This window comes from Grammomys surdaster, unplaced genomic scaffold (genome assembly GCF_004785775.1).
Source record: "Grammomys surdaster isolate TR1022 unplaced genomic scaffold, NIH_TR_1.0 133, whole genome shotgun sequence".
Taxonomy (NCBI): Eukaryota; Metazoa; Chordata; class Mammalia; order Rodentia; family Muridae; genus Grammomys; species Grammomys surdaster.
The window spans coordinates 2230403-2250018 of record NW_021604591.1 but is presented as its reverse complement, the minus strand read 5'-3'; the positions used below and the strand labels follow the sequence as shown (position 1 = coordinate 2250018).

At 44.1% G+C, this 19616-nt stretch overlaps 1 protein-coding gene across 2 annotated transcripts in view; it reads right to left on the bottom strand.

Annotated features, from left to right (window-relative positions):
• Nucleotides 1–3836: 3836 nt before the first annotated feature.
• Nucleotides 3837–19616, bottom strand: part of Exoc6b (exocyst complex component 6B) — a 456985-nt gene continuing 441205 nt past the window's right edge. For both annotated transcript variants that reach the window (XM_028762430.1, XM_028762431.1), the window contains exons 21-22: nucleotides 10431–10543; nucleotides 3837–6843 (exon numbers count right to left, since the gene is read on the bottom strand). In XM_028762430.1, the coding sequence (XP_028618263.1) occupies nucleotides 6717–6843; nucleotides 10431–10543 (240 nt within the window). In that variant the 3' untranslated portion in view covers nucleotides 3837–6716. The remainder of the gene's footprint in view (nucleotides 6844–10430; nucleotides 10544–19616) is intronic.

Here is a 19616-nt window from a genome sequence, read left to right as displayed (position 1 = left end):
TGTTCATAGCCACGAAAGCGTCTCGATGTTCAGATTCCATTCCCTTTCTGGAACTCTGGAGGGAAAAAGGTCATGACTTGGGCTGGGAAGGTACACTTAGCAGACTGAGAGGGGGCTGCTATCTTAGGTCCAGCTCTGGGCCTGCAACCTGCCCCACCCCAAGGGAATGGGCTTCATTTCTCTCTGGAAGCTGGTATGGGTTGTCAAAGGAAGGGGTACCTTGGGAGAGGCCCCCATTACCATCACAAGGGCTGTCAGACCCCACAATGCAGTGGGGCCCTAAATGCAGGGTAACCCTAACCCTGCAGTGATTGAAACAGATAGAGGGGGAACTCTCTTACACAATGGCGGTCCTGGCCCCTCTCCTCCTCCTCCTTGCACTTCCTCAAGCGCCTTTGTCTTCTGGTCCCTTGGGCTTGGAGGCTCTCTCATTCCCCACAAATGCTGCCCATTAACCTCAGAATGAAGCCTCTAGGGGAAGGCCTGGCCCTTTCTCTCCTTGCCTCATCTCCCAGAAACCCTTCTGGTTCTCCCCTGCCTGCTGATCGAAAAAGATGCCAAGCTGTGAAAAAACCTCCCTCGGTTTGAATCAGTCCCACAGGAGCTGCTGGTCCTTCCTCGGCTGGACATTTGCAGCTGGTGCTCAGAGATGGTGGAAGGTACTCTGCCATAGCAGCCTTGGGATGGCCCAGTGACCACATCAGACCCTTTGTCATCTCCCTGTGCCCGTCGTATAGAGTCCTCTGGACCCTCAGTACAATTCCTGGTATGACTGGCGAAACAAAGCTGTTTTGGTCTCTGGGGTGACCTGGATTTCTACTGAGGTTCCTGAAAAGGGTGGGAACCAGACTTCAAAATCTGCCAGCACTTGGGGAGGGAGACAAGGAGAGAAATTGATGGCTCAGAACCTTGTTGGCTCATGAAGAAATCTCTAAGGGATTTGGCTATCATTTATAGTATTTTAATCATGCCTTTTCCCCTACACTTTGAATGAAAGCCACAAACCTGCTTCTCAAAACAAAGAATGGATGGATGAAAGCCCATGTGTACCTATCAATGTGTGTATACCACATCCACACTCACATTTCAAGGAATCTGGACCTCTGCCTCTGAACTACATGCTACCAGGAGGAGGCATATGTTTTGGCACCAAAGTGAGAGCAGAGAAGGCTCCAGGCAGAATTGAAGGCAGGCTTTTGAAGGTTGCCTTTACTCAGACCCAGGTAGCTGGTGGTCCTGGGTCCTGAACAGGTATGTGAAGTCTCTATATCCTACCAGTGCTGTGATGGGCTTGGAAAGGAAGCCAGGAGACAAGGTAGTTATAGACGCATCTGTGAGATGCTGTAAACTGGAGGGAAGAGAGGACAAGGGAGGCCTTCAATAGTGCATGGCCATGTCAGGCCAGGCTCTACAGCCTTCATAGCTCTTGAATTTTACAATATCCCTGTAAAACCAGGAACCATCATTCTAATGTCACTATCGAGCTAGCAAATTAATTGTTGAAGATAATCCAGCTGGGCCCCGAAACTTGTCTGCTGTGCAGTGACATGGGCAAGAGAAAGATGACCACCCCCAGCCCCCTACAGCAGGCAGGAGAGCTGGTCCCCTACATTATCAAAGCTGGAAAGCCATTTCTGTCCCTCACCTGCTGAAGCACTCTGGAGGGCAGGTCCTGAACCTTGTCTGGGCAGCACAGTAGAGCTGACCCTGGATGTGGGGGTTGTAGGTAAGCTGGCCCCAAGGGTGAGAGTGTGGGAGAGCTGGTTATGCTTCTTGTCTGCTATGTGAATTCTCCAGGAAGTGATCCCCTCCTCTCCCCTTTGCCCTTACCAACAGCAACATACAGAGAGTTGGTCCCAAGGAAGTCATGACAGCTGGATAGCGGTGACATGGGTGAGGAGAGATGTGCTCCCCCACACCCTTTACCATCAGTGGCAGGCAGGAGAGCTGACCCCAAGATCTTCAGAGTGGGAGAGTCAGCCTTGCCTCTTGTCTGCTGGGAGGTGGTAAAAGACACCTTCCTCAAATCTCTTTACCCTCAATATATATGGCAGGTAGGAGAACTGATCTCAGGGTCATGAGAGTGGGAAATCCGGCTATGTCTCTTACCAGCTGCAACACTGGGGAGAGCAGGCCCTGTACCTCCGCTGGGCAGCAGGGTAGAGCTGGCCCTGGTAGTGGGGGTTGCTGGTGAGCCAGCCCTGGACAGCATAAGAACAGGAGTGCTGGTGGGCTGGCCAGGTCAGATATCTTTCTGGCCCAGAACTGGGGCTTTGAATTGGCCCACCTCAACATCTATCTCATTGATGAACTGTTGGAATATATAAGGGGCTGGTTTTACCGATCCAAAATTACAGGATCTCCTTAACCCAGGACAACAACACGATATCCAAGAGGAGTCTCAGTGAGGTTCCAGTATTAAAGAATTGCAGAAGCCAGAGGCCTCATACCAGACCAATGAACACTTGCAAGCAAACAAGTGTGTACAAAAGAGCATACTGTGAAACACTCTGATACACTACAGCTTCTGCACTGAAATTACTGTTTTTCCTTTGTTGGAGGGGAAGTTGCAAGGATGTATGGTGGGTATGAGGGGAGAGATAGATGAGTGGGATTAGGGTGCATGATGTGAAATTCACAAAGAACCAATAAAATGTTTAAAAAAAAAAAGATGATCCTGCTAGCAGGCTATATAGAAGGAATGGAAATCCAGGTCTTTTGGCAGCAAAACCCACAAAAGTATGAAGCTGCTGGCTTGGTGTACTTTCTAGCCTCTTCTGAGGGTGAGCAGGTTAGTCTTGTTGCATGAACATTTCACTCACCATGGCAGCAGAGTGCCCAAAGGTCCTTCACTGTCTCCCGGCACAAAACAGGCTAGGGGCACCTTGAAGCTTTGATCTGTTCCTCAAGCAGTCCTGTGGTGTCTGTCCTACAGTTAAATCCTAAGGCCATGCTAATGAGCACCAGCTCTCTCCTGTCTTTCTTTCAGACTTTTCTCCACATTGCCTTTTGATCAGCTTCCACTCTGCAGGCTAGCTTTGTTCTGGATAACTGTGCAAAGTCCCTGCTTGGCTGGAGCCTGTCCCCACAAAATGGGTAAACAGCTCATCCCAGCACCCCACATGCACCAGGTGCTTCAATATTCTTCTTTTGGTGGCTGTACCTGAGTCAGTCATATATGTTAACAACACCTGAGGTCACAACATGGCCTCTTTCCACCAGGTTCTTGCTAGCTCTGTGTGGGGAAAAATATAGGCCACAGCGGTGGTGGAGGCCCGGAGGCTTTCCACACTGCGGGTCCCACATGCAGGAGGAACGTCTAATGTTCCATCGGCCTTGGCTCCAGAAAGGTTTATTGTTGTGGTGGATGGTGGATGAATCTGGAAGTACCCCCGTAAAACTCAGGGCAGTCCCAAGTTATATAGGGAGGGAGAAAGGGGGAGGATCTGGGGAGGCATGCTTAATTTGCTCTGCCCTCTGTCCTTCATTAGTATGTAAATCCCTAGGGCCTGAGGCCTGTAGTCATACCCTCTACCTGTGCACTTTGGGAGGGGCTGTCTGGCCTACGTTACTGAACAATGTAATTCTATGGAGACTAGACTGCTTTTCAGGACCCTGGGTTCTGGGGGCACGCCAAACTCCTGCTGGTTCTCATGCAGAGTCTCAGGGTTCTAGGCAACTGCCCAGCCATGACCCAGAATACCTTTACACAGTCCCACAGCTCTGCTCCTTAGTCAGCTCAGTAGGGGCACACTGCCTGCTATCCAGTATTTGTCACAAACCACAGACACCTTGGGTAAAAAGGATGAGAAGAAAAATCTCACAAGACAACACAGTGGCTTTTGGAACAGGTATGTAGGCTCTCATTTAATAGCAGTTAAAAGAGGAAGGTGTACAGAGGAATGGGGTACTCATGCTCTTTCCACAGAGGAGCCCCCCCCTTATGCAGCAGCCTGCAGCAGAGCTGCTTTCCTAGTGAGCATGAGAGGAAAAGGTTCCTTTTGGAGGTACAGATGGATCTCACTGCATTTCCACAAATGTGGAACTGTGCAAAATGAAAAGGCTATTTCCAACTTATCAGGGAGGAGTGACTCAAATGCAGATGAATAAAAGACAGGGAACAGAGGGGCGGAGGGAGGGGCACAGCAAAAGCAGTCTGAAGGAGACTTGGTGAAGCCTCCCCAAGCCTGCACTCAAAGGTCTAAGGAGAAAACTGGCCACTGCCACCCTTGGGCTTAGGATCTGCTGAGCTAGGTGCTATGGAGCTAGATGGACTATCAGGCCTGATGCAGGATAGAGTCACTGAGAGATACAGCATTTGCTAATCAGGACTCTGGGTTCCAGTATGCAGGTCCTGGTCTCCACCCACACCAGTGTTACCCGGTACTGAGCGTTTTATTGTTTTCTTTTTCCATTATGAATGACAAAAAATAAGTGAGCCACTGCCTAACCAAGGCTCAAAAATCAGACCGTCTACAGGAATATGGATCTGGTTGGAAGGCAGCAGACTTCAGGCAGCAGTGTCTCACCCCAACTGAAACTCTTCAGGACATGTGGTCTGCAGGCATCTGAGGTAAGGTCACACAGTCTGAGGCCTACTAGCACACACAACGTGCTCAAGTTTTCAAGGCCAGCTCAGCTTTAGGCCTATGGATAAAATGAAAAAAAAAAAAAAAGAAGAAAAGAAAAAAGTTCCACCTCATCAATTCATAATCCCTTTGACATTGTGGGTCCCTGGCTAAACAGCACAGGCAGATGCAGAGGCAGGAAAAGGCAGTGGCCATCCTCACACACTCTGAGATTGGATGAGACTCCCCTTCAGCAGGACTCTGGTGAGGAAGGTAGAGAGTCCCTATTCCTCCACATGTTTTTCGTCTATGACAGTTCCTTTGGGACAGAGGTGGCGACTAGACAAGCTGCAAGATAGAGTGATTAAAAGTGTCCCCAAAAGATAAATTCTGTACAGCCCACTGTAGATCTCTACACTGAAGGCTGACTAGCCCTGGTGAAGGGCCTTTCCTTCCTTCTCAGTCAGCAGGACTTCAAGTTTGTGGAATCACTTCTCACCCTTTTCAATAAATAGAGGGCTTCGAGAGATCACCTTGTCTTCTTTCCCACAGGCCTGTGCCCTAAGTTGGCAAGTAAGTTTTGCATATTCTTCTGTGATTCTCCTCCTGAACCTTTTGGCCATTGTGTAGCCTGATGATTGAGACCTGGGTGGCTTGTTCTCTCCAGTTCTAGAAAGCTGTACCTCTGTGTGGTGTTCTCTTCTTGTTGTGTTTAAGATTGCTACGGCAAGGGTGAGGCGTGTTCAAGATGGGGTAGGCTGTGGTGGGCTAAGAGATATGGAAGTACGGCTGTCCCAGAATTACACACATTAGCTGACAAAGGTAATAAGAGATTGTTTGAGCACTCTCTCTGTTTCTCACTGGAGCTGGAAACACTTTTGTGGCCTCTTGGTCAAGTGTTCCACGATACAATTATACTCTCACCAGCAGTCAGGCTAACAGCTTCCAGAAGTGTCTGAGAGCAAAGATCCCTCTGGCCAACTTCACAGGATCTGAGGAGTCTATTTGGCTAGCCCAGACTCCAGAGATCGGAGATGTGACTCCAGGAAAGCACTCTTAGTTGAGGCTAAGGGACAGCTCAGAAGATGGGAGCCTTGGGCTTGGACAAGACAAGCCTTGTCTCTGTGATATGATTTAGTTGATGACATCTGGGCCAGAGGCAACAAGCCATTAGCTGCAGCTGATCCTGTCTACCTCATGGTGACAGATTCATTCTCAGAAACATTCAGTTCTATGGTGGCTGTGCCCAGGGTGTAGAGCTTAGGACATTTTCTTTAAAGATGGTAGCTGTAAGACTGTTGTTAAAACATGAGTATGCAATCTCAAACATCATGAAGCTCTACCCATGGTGAAGGCACCCCGGCTACTTTTCAGACTTCAGGGAATCTGGGCATTTAGAGATGCTGCTGCTGGAGGTGAGTGTGAGACTCACTCAGGGACCTTCAGAAGCCATTGCTGATTTATGTTCTGAACCAAGTGTTATGGTCATAAAAGAAGGGACAGATGAATGGCATGGGGACTGGAGTTCTCACTCAACTTGGCTTTTAAGGTTCAGAAAAACAACTCACCTAGTGGGGCAACTTCCTTTTCAGTTAACTATCCTTCTCCCACCACAAGGCTAGGTTAGACCTGCACTAATGAAACTGCCACCTATGGGACCAGAGTGAAATTGTTGTCTTGCCACATGTACACTCTCAGGAGCCAATAATTCAACCAACAATGCAGACATCCTAAACTGAGGCTGGCTTTGGTATACTACACAGGCATGTCTGCCAGGCTCTACTATGTATTTAAGTGAACACTTGAGAGCAAACAGGATACATATTATCCTTTTACTTTCTCATCTCAACTCCCAGTACTAGTCACCCACTAAACTTGTGGAGCACTGGATAAGAGGTGGCTCACCATGTCAGCACTGACAGTGCAGCTTTCCCAGGAAAGTGTGGCAGTAACTTCCCCTAAGCCCTTCTTCTTGCTATTCTTGTGCCTCTCTTACTATAGGGAAAGGTTATGCGAATACTGTACAGGGGTTAATAAAAAAATACATATGCTCTCTTTGAGGAAGAATGCACAAATGCAGGGCCAGCCCAGGGGAGATCCTGGACCATTGGCTACGGCAAGTGGCCTCTGTGGGCCCAAGGCCAACATTCAGGAGTGGTGGCTGCTGATGAGTCCTCGGAGCTGCTTGGCCACAGTGTCGATCAATTTCTGCTTATCTCGCTCATTTTTCCGGAACTGTGCAAACATGTTATTCTTGCGGCTAGTATCTTTCATCCTAAATAGAGAAGGAGAGAAAGAGGGCAAGATACTTGAGATAGTTCCAGACAAAGAACAAGCAAGAAGTAGGATGATGGCAAGATGGATCTTAACCGTACCCAGAGTGGAAGAGTTGAGAATATTTCCACTGTCCAGCTACCTACTCATTAAGGACCTGACCTTCAGGCACCCATCAGCTTCCTGACAACAGTTACCTTTGGTCAAGAGCTAGCTTTGGAGGGGTTAGGTCTTTATCCTCATACCTCCCTCACCTGATCCATCTTATGTCTTCAGATGAGCACCTTTATAAATGTCTGAGACATGGCACAACTCTGCTGGCCAGCTGATACCTAAAAATGTCTGGGGTACACTTATTTCATAATCCTCCTGGGACCTAAGAGATAGAATTTGGAAGGTGAGACAGAAAAATATTGTCTTGAAATTAACTGTAAGAGATTGTGAGAACCACTGTGTATCTTTGAGCTCCCACTCTACCTACTCACTCTTTCTTGCTCCTGAAAAAATGTAGTGTTGGTGTCTTGATTAGTTTCAGGATTATGGATGAAAAGTAGCACAGTGGCCAGGTGGGCATAGTGTTGAGGAAGCAGGTTCTCAAGGAATGGCCAAACTCTCAGTTAACAAAGCCAGCTTTGTGTGAGAGAGTTCTCAGTGGTCTTATACAATCTCAGATCTTTGTTTTGGTCTTGCTAAAGCTCTGCAGGTGACATTCATGGAGCAGAAATACTAGTGATGGCTCTGTCAGGTGGATGGCCCTACTGGGAAGGCAGAGCTAAAGAAAGTAAGACTAGACTGACACTACTGCAGTCTCTAGGTTCATCCAAGGCACCGTGACAGAGCCTAGAACTATGCTGTTCTCTGTAGAGGGCCTGTAATCCATGGCATCCACTGCTGATGACTTACTCTGGCCTAGCCTCTGCACCCTGATTCACATGAGTGAGGTGAGTTGGCTGGCACCTTTGTTCTTAGAACTGAACTGGCTCCCTGACTTCCCTGTTCTTAGGGCTACATGGAGAAAGGCTAGAAGGTCTAAGTTACTCCCAGGCATACTTTCCAAAAGTCTTTAGTTAATCCTGAGCTATTTTTCCTCCTCTGTGGGCAGTTTTTTGAAGAGGGGTACAGTTGGAGACCATGAATCAAAAGACAGGGATCCCACAAATGCAATTTACATCTTGTATAGATGCTACACACCAGGCCCAGTGTGTGCTCATCTATGTTTATATATCCAGTGGAATGCACATAGTCCATAAGGGCATTGTGAGTGTCAAGGAAACACAGCTGTCTCACTTTCTGACAGTGACAGCCAAAGCCAACTGTGACTTTTCTCCCTAGTCTAAGCTCAGAATAATTCTTTCAGGCTGGAGTTTTCTGTCCAGCACTGAATTCCTGCCCATACTTGGAAGCCTGTGCTAGGCTAGGAAGGAGGGCAGATGACCTGACTGGGTTAGAAAGAGGGCATAATGGTCCTTAAGGCCCTGGTGAGCACTGTCTGCTATTTTAAACACTAGTTGCACAATTATGTTTGTGAAACTGGCAGGGTTTTAGATTATTCTGAAGGACTCTTCTTCCTTTTGCTGGATAAACTATAAATCCAAACAACATAAAATCAACAGGAAAGAGGAAACAGAGAAGCCCTTTCTACATTTGCAGGACATTTAGCTTGACTGTTATAATTTCCTGCAGCAGTACAGAAATGTGTGTCCAGAGATGGCCTTAGCTCCAGGGGAGGATCCTGGACTCTACAGGAAAAAGAGAAGAGACAAGAGGCAAGAAATTCTTGGTCACTGAAGCCTTTGGTTGGAACCATACTCTCAGGTGCTCTGAAAGCTGACAGTGGCATGATGGTTCATATCCAGGAATGTGCAAAATTTAAAGTGACTCCTCCCCTTTCCTATCTCCTGAAAGTCTAGCATTCTCTCCTCGAGGCAGTCCACCTTTCAGTAACATGGGGACTTTGCCTTTTCCTAGATACTACCAGCAGTGATATGGGTTCTTCTGTCTTGCCTCACTAGGAAGAACAAGATTTAGAAAGAGAGACTAGCAGGCATGGGGAGCAGCTGCTCCTGTGGAAACAGGACCAGGTCAGAGGAGAGAAGGAACTCCTCTGAGGCCGGAAGATGTAGATTTCTGTGACCTGGGGAGCCTGTACCTCCCAATTTTGGAGATAAAGATTTCAAGTCCACTGATGGCTAGGGCTTAGCACACAGCTTTGTTGCATGCTAGGTGAGAATGCTGTACCTAAGGAAGAGTACAGGATCCCAAGAGAAGCAACAGAGTATCAGCTCAAACACTGGACTATCTGAGTAATGAGAACTCTGGACATGGTTTGCCTGTGATGAGGACTCCTCATGGGATATGTGGGTTCTAGACCCTGAAGTCATAAGTCTTGTCCCCAGGAGCTGGGATTTACTTAGGAGCTCTTCTGTCAGGGCTGAACTGCAGACTCTGAGCCGATAGGAGTACCAAGAATGGCAGGAAGCTGAATGGAAGAGATCCTTTCCCCAGTGCTGAAAAGCCTCTGCCATTACTCCCACCCCAAAATGAATTGGTAAACCAAATGTCTGTAAGGAACAAAGAAAGAGGAAGTCCTACTGGGTGGTACCAGGCTAGTTTAGAAGATTAGTTTGTCAGGGTGGAGATCACACACAGGATCAGGATTTTAGCTTAGTTATCAGCATCACTGATGGGAAATGGGAAGGACTTGTCTCAAACTGATGGAAAATTCCTAAGTGAACAATATACCTACTCTCTAGATATCCTAGAGAAGAAAAATCATTGGGAGAGAAAACTATGGTAGAAGATTAACATGAAAACATCAACTCTCAGCAGATCATTTGACTTCAAACACAGAGCCCAACATCCTATTTCTTGCCTACTTTTTGCTTACTCTTACGTCTGGTGGACTTTCCAATCCCCCACCCCAGTAAGAAAGATATTACTCCTTGATTCCTGTGTGTGTGTGTGTGTGTGTGTGTGTGTGTGTGTGTGTGTCTAACGCTCTATTCTGACCTTCTGGACTCTAACCCTTGTCTTTCTAGGGTTGGAGCATGCTTGGCTGTCCATACATACGGACTTTCTTCACTGCCTTCATACAGGTATCTTGTGACTTGTCAGTCTAATTTGCTTTAAAAAGCTCCTTGAAATGGGTCTTGGTTTCTGGCCTGGCAGTTCTCAACCAGAGGCAGGTTGCAGTATGTACTGACACCTAGGTGATATGTTGGCTAGCTTTAAGATGTTTGGTGCTGCATAATCTAGTTCAGTGAAACCACATTTCTGAGGCACTCTGTTCAACATATCATTAAACCCCAAGGGCTAGGGCATGCTCCTGTGCTTACATGTTGGCCCGACTAAGTCATCTTACTATATTGTCTTCCTTAAGCAAAGAGACTTTGTCTAATTAGGCTACAAGGCAATACAGAATCCCATTCTGATCTATACTTAAAGCTTGTTAGAGCTAAGAATTATGACTGACTGCCAAGTACAATGGTCAAAGTGGCTGACAGCACTGGAAACAGGAAAATGGTCTTGTATATCACCCCCCGACTCCCCTGCCCACCTCCCACACAGAGCACAGGAATGGGTACTCACTTCTCAAGAAGGGTCAGAGCTGTCACAGGGTTCACCCGGAGGTACTTGCAGTTAGGCTGTCCATAGTCGGCAAGGTATGTGGACCAATCCCACTGAATAAAGAGGTCCAATAGCTGAAAAATACACCAATTCCCATACCAAGGGTTAAACAAAGAGGCAAGGGAAATCAAGACCTCAGAAATCTCATTATTCTTTACTACCAACTAACTCCTGAAATATAGAAATGGACACGTAATAAAAGCAAGAACAGCTGCAGGCCACACTATAACTACATAAATGTCAGATGATAGAGTCATTTCCACCATAAACACAAGTCCATTGCTGAGACTCCATACTCTTCAAAGGCTAGCCTGTGGAGAAACTATCTGGACTGATATCAAATACAGGACCCATAGTACTCACCTACTATGAATACTAATTTGAAAAATGTTTATCATGGTCTTCTGAGCACCAAGCTCTACTTATTAAAGACCTCAGAATCCAACAATGAATAAATGTGGGGGTGCAGCCCAGGGCCACAATGTAACTTCAACCACAGTCAGTCAGCATTGGTGTTCCCCATATTCTCATTTTGTAGACGTGCCAATGTCCTTGACAGCCTTACTGCTGTTAAACCCAATGTCCTTGACAGTTTGGGACCAGGCAGTATGTTTATCTAACATCTCTTCAGTTGACTTTCATCTGGACTTTTCCCACAGCCTTTTTCTTACACGATATTGACAGTTTTGAAAACTGTAGTCTCTCGTCTCCACTATCCCTTCATCTTTGTTTTCTCTGATGCCCTCTCAGATCTACAATATTTCCAACTGGAATTTCACACAAGTGACACCATGTCTTCCTCTGGGGGCCATATCATGGATTGATTTTAAGTTTTCCTTTTGCAAAACTACCACAGAGATTTTATAGTGTTAGTTTTAAAAGTTTACATTTGTTTGTTTTGTATATGAACATGCCAAGTACTGTGTGAAAGTCAGAGAACAACTTGTGAGACTTGGCTTTCTTCTTCCACCATACAGGTTCTGTAGATCCAACTCAGTTTATCAGGCAAGTACCTTTCCTTACTGAGCCATCTAGCCAACCCCAATTTCACTGTTTTTAATGAACCAAATGATCTGACTCTCATGTCCCTCCTTACCAGTGATGTTAATATTAACCTTGACTGCTTGGTTCAGGTCATACAAAGGTGAAAGGTATCTCAATAGTAGTATTATTATTTCTCTCTATAATTAACAGATTTCTTGAGGGAGATATTGTTTCAAACTAAGTAAACCTTCAGGTTCTACTCAGGCTTTGGCCTGTCATTGTCGAACAGATTTTGTCTTGACAGTATTTATTGTAGTGTCTACCCATAGGACTTTCTACTTGCTCCACTCCCTTTCAAGCTATTAATTCCAAATCTTCTGTGAGAAAAAGTATTGTTTCTTCCTACTGTTTATCTAATCACACATATCAATGTGACCTTCTGGATACTTACTATGGCAGGATATAATCTATTACAGTCACTATTTTGTTGTCTGTTGTTCCAGCTTTAGCTACTAGGGATTCTTTGGCATTGGTCTCTATATTTTTGACTATATTTTTTATTTTGAATACTTCCTTTCAGGTTCTCCAAGATGTTCTAAGCTCATCTTCTCTTTCATTGTCCTAGACCTTAAATCAATCTCTTATCTGAGGTGCTTTGATGTTTTCTTGAGAAAAATGGTATTTAGAAGCCAAGATCTGCACATGGTGCACTTGTTTCTGCTGGGGAATGCTTTACTAGAGCCTCCTCAGCAGACAGAGCTAAAGAAAGCATGTGTGTCCCTGGACTTCTTTACCCATGGGTGCATGTGTAACAAGGCTAAAAGTCCACACTGAGGCCTCCAAGTCCAATATGTCACTCAGATTCATTAGAGACTTGTCCCCCTTTCCTGATTGATTACTTCTATTTTAAAAGGAGAAGCCTGGTGCTCATTATAGTATTCCTTCAATTCTAGCATAAAGTGTTTACAGAGTTGCTAGCACACACCCCTGTCAGACACAGTTTATAAAGTTTATAAATCTAGAGCTCAGTGCTTGGACATGGCCCTTGTTTTAGCCCTTGGTGGTTTGCAGTCAACGAGATAAGCTTTTCCTTTCAGCATTTGCTGTGATGATTTTTATCTGTGTCATCGTTCTCCCTGCTACTTCTGCACTCACTTACATTCTGCTTAACGTTAGTTGTCCACTTTGTGGCATATGAAATAAAGCCATAGCTCTAAAAGTGAAAGCCACATAGGAAGCACAAGAGTGAGGCATCTCTGCTCACATAATCCACCACAGTCATTATTCTGTAGCTATTAGTGTAGGCTTTCCCATCCTCCATTCGCTCTGCTCCTTTCCCATCTACCTTTGCAGGTAGCCCAGCTAGTTTTATTGTGCTCTGTTTCCTTTGGACAAACAAGCAGATGTATTTTTTTTCCTTTCTCTAATATGAAGGGCACACCTTCATAGGTATCCTCCTGTACTTTTCCTCCTATATTTATAACTCAACATCTAAAGCTTTTTCTTACTCAATGATTTAGCATACAAACACTGTGAGTTGACTTTTTTTAAGAGTTGACAGACCACATATAATATATGGGGAGCATTTCACTGCCAAGCTGGGTGATTAAGTACCAATATTTCTGGAGTAAGACATGGTGATAAGTTAGAGCTAATTTGATCAAAGGAGAACTCAACCAATCATTAATGGTACTTTGATCTCAAACAGAGATAATTTGTTTATGATATTCATTCAGAACAGAATTAAACTAGAGTAGCAGTTTGTGGTATTTCATAAGGTATATATACAAATTAACACAATAAATCATAATAACTACGATTTACCATACAAAAATACATATATATGTGGGATAGTACATGAGAAGAGGCCCGTATTGGATGGCTACATTAAATGGAGAACTTGCTTTGGTGAATGCTGCATTTCTTCATTACTTTGAGCCTTCCTCTTCTTTAATATCAGCTTGTCATTCTGATTTCAAGATGGTAGGGAGGAAGAGAGAGGCAGAAGACAAGCACTATTTAACAATCATAACGTAGAAGAGGTGGAGATGGGCTCCTGGCTTGCATTCTCAAAGAGGCTGTAGTTGTTTGTTTTTAAATCTTCACTGATTCTATTTCAGAGTTAGAAGCTCCTTTGAAGCTAGGCCAAACTTAAAGACTTCCTCCCCCCTCCCATTTGTAGCTGAGAGAGAGACTGAAAAAATCTGAAAGTTTATATAAAGCAAAATCTTTTTCTAGGTGTAGCTACCTAGAAAGAGAAAAACAAATTGTAACAGCAGGACAAATGCAAAGTTCCAGGAAAGACCCTGGGGTAAGGCAGTGTAAAGATAATGTAGGATCTGCTGACCTTTGTAGTGTGACTAGTGCAGATACATCTTCAGCACAAAAGATACTAATAATTTTGGTAGATGACTTGCTGTCACTAAAGATGGAATGGCAATCCCAAGGAAGCTTTACAATCTAGTATTGAATCAAGCTCTCTGGGTACCTGTCTACCTTTTGGGCAGAAAGAATTATACAGAAAGCCTGGTAGAGGATATGGCCTGTGACTACTTCTAGACTCCAGCTACATTCACAGATTGCCAATTCATGGGGAAAGAGGATTACTGGATGCTTTCTGCCTTCCTTGCTAATTCTTCAGCTATGAACTTCCTCTTCCAGGATGTGATGTTAATAATCTTCACTGTCAGTTTGACTGGATTTAGAATCAACTCTCTGTGTTTGTAAGTGTATTTTCAGAGTGGTTTAACTCAGCACAGAAGACCTGGCGTATGTGTAGTTGGAGTCCCACAGTGAACCTAAGGTGAAGAAAGGGAAGGAAAATATGCTGAGCACCATCGTCTCTGCTTCTTGACTAGGTCAGGGTGACTAGCTGCTTCACGATCCAGTTATCATACTAGAACCTTTCTTATCACACCTTCCCCGCCATGATGGACTGTTCTCTCAAACCATGAGCCAAGAATAAGCAGATGTATTTTCTCACACTTGACTTTTTCTAATACGAAGGGCACACATAGCTATTCTTCTGTACTTTTCCTCCTATGGAACTATATTTGAAGTTAACATCTAGAAGCTTTTTCCTAATCAATGATTTAGCATATAAACACTATATTTAAATAAACTAGAAGTCATTTTTAAGAGATGATAGACCACAAAAGAAAATGGAATGCACTTGCATCTTCCTTAGGTTATTTTTGTGAGGTCTTTTGTCACAGGTAGAGTAGCAGCTCCCCAATGGTGAAAATGACAAATATCTCGTGACTTCTCCACAGCACTGAACAATATACTTTTAGACTCCTAGCCAGGTTCCCAATAAACACATATTAAAAGAAATTACAGTAGGTGAGCTGACATTTTGTAGCAGCAATATTGGGCAGATGATGGGCCAAACTTAAAATTCATGTTTTCCCAAATCAATTTGACAGGTAAACCAAGCTAGGGGTCCTTCCAGGAGGCACTAGGGGAAGACTGCCTGAGGACAAAGGAAGCATCAAACCAAAGGGATGCATACATACTTGGAAGGAGCCCAGCCTTGCCTATCTGACTTCAGGGTTCCAAGGGAAGGTACCCATAAGCAGGGCAGAAGAGGATGCTGGTCATGGCTCCACAGGCTCCACTAGATAGGCACTGGCCCAACCTCAAGTTGCTAAAATATCCTCCTTCTAGCATGCTGTAAAGATTCCACAGAGAGCGAAGAATGGCAAGGGCGATGGACAGCAGTGGACATCCTGACAGAGTCTATACTCTGCTTTCTATAACCTTGATTTGTTGACAAGTCTTCTCTTGAACAGGCCCCACTGATTTCTGTAAAAACTGTGATCGGAAAACAGGAATGTCCTTGAGTAAAAGGAAAACTTGAATGTGTACCTTATAAACATCCAAAAGAATTCTTCATGCTAAACAGGATAGACTACAAGAATATAATGATAGCAAGATATTTACACAATCCTACAAAATTCTAAATATGCTGCATCTTCTGTAAGTACAGTTTCCTTACAGAAATGGGCAGGACCATTATAATACTAGGCAGGAGACCCTTTCTCACCGACTGCCTGACAGGATGAACTCATCACATTATCATAAGACATTTTCCATAATCTATGACCTATGGGTACTTTTTAGGAGGAAGCAGGGCATAGTAAGAACAAATACAGGCTTAGGGTTCTCCAGCTGAGAGTTTGACCACAGATAAAGCTTCTATCAACAGCTGAAGGCAGACCAATAGAAAGATGGCAGAGAAACTGCTGAACAGCAGACCTGACCATGACCCATCTGTGTTTATTGCCAGGATTTCCCCTGATCCCATGCCCTTAGCCATACAATTCAAAGAACAGCTTTGGCTTGCCTCCTGCATGACCTCAGAAATGTTTCCTGATACAGACATCTGGGCAAATGTCAGGAGAGGAACATATGACTTTAACAAACACACTGCCAACAGTGTAGCAGGCACTCCTGGGTACTGCACAGGGAAGATGGTGAGATGCCATGTCCAGTCTTGAACTGAGGCTGGTAAATGAGCAGATGCAGAGTGATGGACACTAAGATACTTTAAGAAGATGACATAGTTCACAAGAAGGGCTTTGAGGCCCAAGCTAGACATGAGGGGATTGGCAGGGGTGAGGGGATGCCAGGCAAGGAAGCTAACAAAGCTGTCTCTTAGAGTCCTTTAGAAATAACTAGGAGAAAGAAAGCAAGGGACAAATGGCCTTGATGTTAAGGGCACTGAGTTTGAGCTGGCAGCCTCTCTATTTGTTTTTATCAAGATGCTCCCTGCTATTTTCTAGGGCAGATGGAAAATTATAATCACTACCCCCACCCCTTTTTTAAAAATAAAGTTTTATTGGAACAGAGCTGTGTTTACTAGCTAACATCTTATCTATGGCTGTTTTCGTGTAGTAATAGCTGAGGCTAGCAGCTATGACAAACACTACCACATGCCGGGAAAGCCTAAAGCTGCACTCTTGGACTTTTCGGGGAAGTCTAGCTTTAGATCCAGGTCAAGAAGGGCTGTGTGTGTGTGTGTGTGTGTGTGTGTGTGTGTGTGTGTGTGTGTGTGGTGTCTCTCAAGATTTGGTATCTCTCATATCTATTAAATTAAAGAAAAGAGGGTTAGAAGACAAGGCACTTAGTCACAAGGAAGAGGTAAGAACTTCATTATTGTAACAATGGGCACCAGAATTCCTTTAGGAGAGAGAAGCGCTTGCGGAGATTTTCTGTTTAGGCAAGCCCCTCAAGATACAGAAGCATCTGCAGAGAAAGGATGAAAAATTTGGGCTACTGGTTACGAGGCAGACCTGGAAGAGAGGCAATTTAATAAACATGTGTGAGAAGGGCTAAAAAACATTGTTAATGGTCATACAGCCTGGGCACCTATGGAGACCTGAATACTGAGTAATGAGTTTTTTCAAAGCTGTCTAGTTTAGACAGATTTCTGGTTCCCTCCCAACACTCCAGCCTCTCTCTGCAGGTATCAAAGCACAACCAGATAGCTGTAAGCTTACTGCATAAACAGAAGCCCAGGAGGCACCAAGATGGACAATACACAAGGGCTCACAGCAACCCAGAGGAGGATTCTGGATTTTCCACAGGTGACAAAACTGGGACCAGAGAACCCTCCTGGGCTCTCTGACTCTCTACTCAAACCTTGTAACAATGGCCATGCTGCAGGCCGGCTCCAGGAGCTTCTAGGAGGGTCTGCCCCACCCCCTTTTCCCCTCAGCAGGAAAAGAGAGAAGGGAAATAGCAAGTCATGGGTGTGTGACTGGTTTCTTACTGTTCCCATAACCCTACCACTTGGATGTAAGCATCAGGAAGCTCTGTCTCAGTGGCAACTAAGCAACAGCAGTTTCTCCTGAAAGAAAACAATAGTCCAGAAATATTTATTTACTTGAATGATAAATGTTTCTAGATTGCCTGTCTAAGCCCTTCCCTTCTAAGGCTATCTTGTAGAGCAAGGGAGAGGTAGGTAGGCTGAAAGTGCCCCCACAACTGTCTCCAGCTGGGGCCTGCAGGAGCTTCTGGAGGGAACCTAGTACCAAACACTTCTAGTGATGCTGCCCAGTGGCCGTGTCTCAATAACTATAGCATTCATTTTGTGGATGGGACAAAGGCAGGGCCTTGCTTGTATACTATTGTTTGGGTTAGGGACTGCATTATCGAGTTGTTAACTATCACACATTCCCCAGACAAAATGACCAGATTTAAGAGCATCTCTGCAAAGGGACCATAGACAGAAGGTGGTTTCAAAAGTGTAAGTATAAGCAAGCATCAAACAATAGCAGAACTCAACAGTTTTAACCATAGGATAAACTCTATATCGCCTACTTTAGAAAGTAAAATCCACTGGATGTGACAAACAGCCCTTAAAATTAAAATGGTCAGAACATATATTTAAAATATGACTTATACCCAGAGCTATGAGTGATGAACTTTTCTTAGCCTATATAAAAAATTATATTCCTTGAAACATTAATTAGCAAGTATGCATATGCAGATAAATGTGCACACCTATATACACGTGCGCACATGCATAGAGGTCTGTAAAGGCGACGATATGCTCTGTATCAAGCTGCAGTGGGGAGTAAGATGTGGATTACAATATCTGTTTATATTTATTCGTATCTATAGTTGATTAATAAATTGTCATAAGTATAAATATACATTAAAGGAAAATCTTTGAATTTTATTTTACCAATAGTAGTGCTCAATGAAAAGTCTGGAGAGACTGGCTAGAATATGCAAGGAAAACTATCATAACCAAGTGTTTTGGAGCACATCTGCAATCTCAACACTTTGGTGGCCGAGTTCAAGGCTAGTATGGGCCACATAGTGAGTTATAGGACAGGCTAGGTTATATAATAAGATCCTGTCTCAAGAAACAAAACAAGCAAGAAAGCTATCACAAAGTCATAATGAAAGGTCTTGGTCCTCTTCATAGATGTGTAAATTAAGAAGAAGTTATAGACCTATTGTGGGTCACAATTACAAATCTCAGTCCAGGCACTTTCTCTAGGTCTAAGACAGCATGCCTAATACTAAAAGACAGTAGAGAATGCTCTTACACACTGGTAAGCTGAGAATAAATATAGCCCAGGAGATATAGTTGGGTCTAGCCAGAAGGCTAGTGATTGCTAACTTCTTCAACCTTTTATTTCCTCATTTTTGGAAGTAGAGCTGAATAAAACTGAATTTGGAATTCCATTGCCAAAAGTTGGAACTAATCAATAGAAAGATTAAAGAACCAAGAGATGCTCTTTGTCTCTTCTCTGAAAACTCCAGTTTCATAAGGAATCCTCCCCTCATACCTGCAGTATATTAGCATTACTTCCTGGGAACACTAGAATGTTATCCTTATAGAGTTAAGACATTTTCTCTTCCTTTTAATTATAGTTGCTAATTATATTTTAGTTACTAATTATTTTAAATTAAATATAATTTAATTATATGTGTGTGTTCATATTTCCTCAAGTTCACTTTGAAAACAAGGTGATAAAACAACTTGCTAAAAAGTTCTATCTAGCCTAGCACCTGCCCTTTAGAGTCAAAGATGACACCCAGACATCAAATTTTGTATGTGAAATTCCCAGTGAGGAAGAATAAGAACTCAGAAGATTGACAGTTCCATTCTGTTGGATCAAAGGGAAGAAAACAGGGAATTGTAAGCAAACTGACTAATAGAAGCCAAGGAGCAGAAGTAGGAGGAGCAGAGAGACCTGATAATGGGAACATCTACCACATGGCAGATGCTAGGTATATATTTTGCTTATTTAAGTTATTTAATGCTCAGAAAAGCCAACAGTCATAGATAGCACTGTCACTTAATATACAGAAATGAAGCCTGTGAAGGATTAAATATGGATTGATGAGTTGAGGTGATAGCTCAGTGGGTAAAAGTCTTGCCATGCAAATATGAGGACCTGAGTTGGTATCCTTACAACCCACGTAAAAGCTAGGTGCACTGAAATAGGAGATGGAGACAGGAGAATACCTAGAAACTTGGTGCACATTAGTGAGCAGCAGGAGATCCTTTTCAAACAAGGTAGAAGGTAAGAACTGACACCTGAAGTTGTCCTCTGTCCTCCACATAAGTGCTATGGTATTCATGCTGTTTTAGTTACTTTTCTATTGCCACAATAATACAATGTGACAAGGGCAACTTATAGA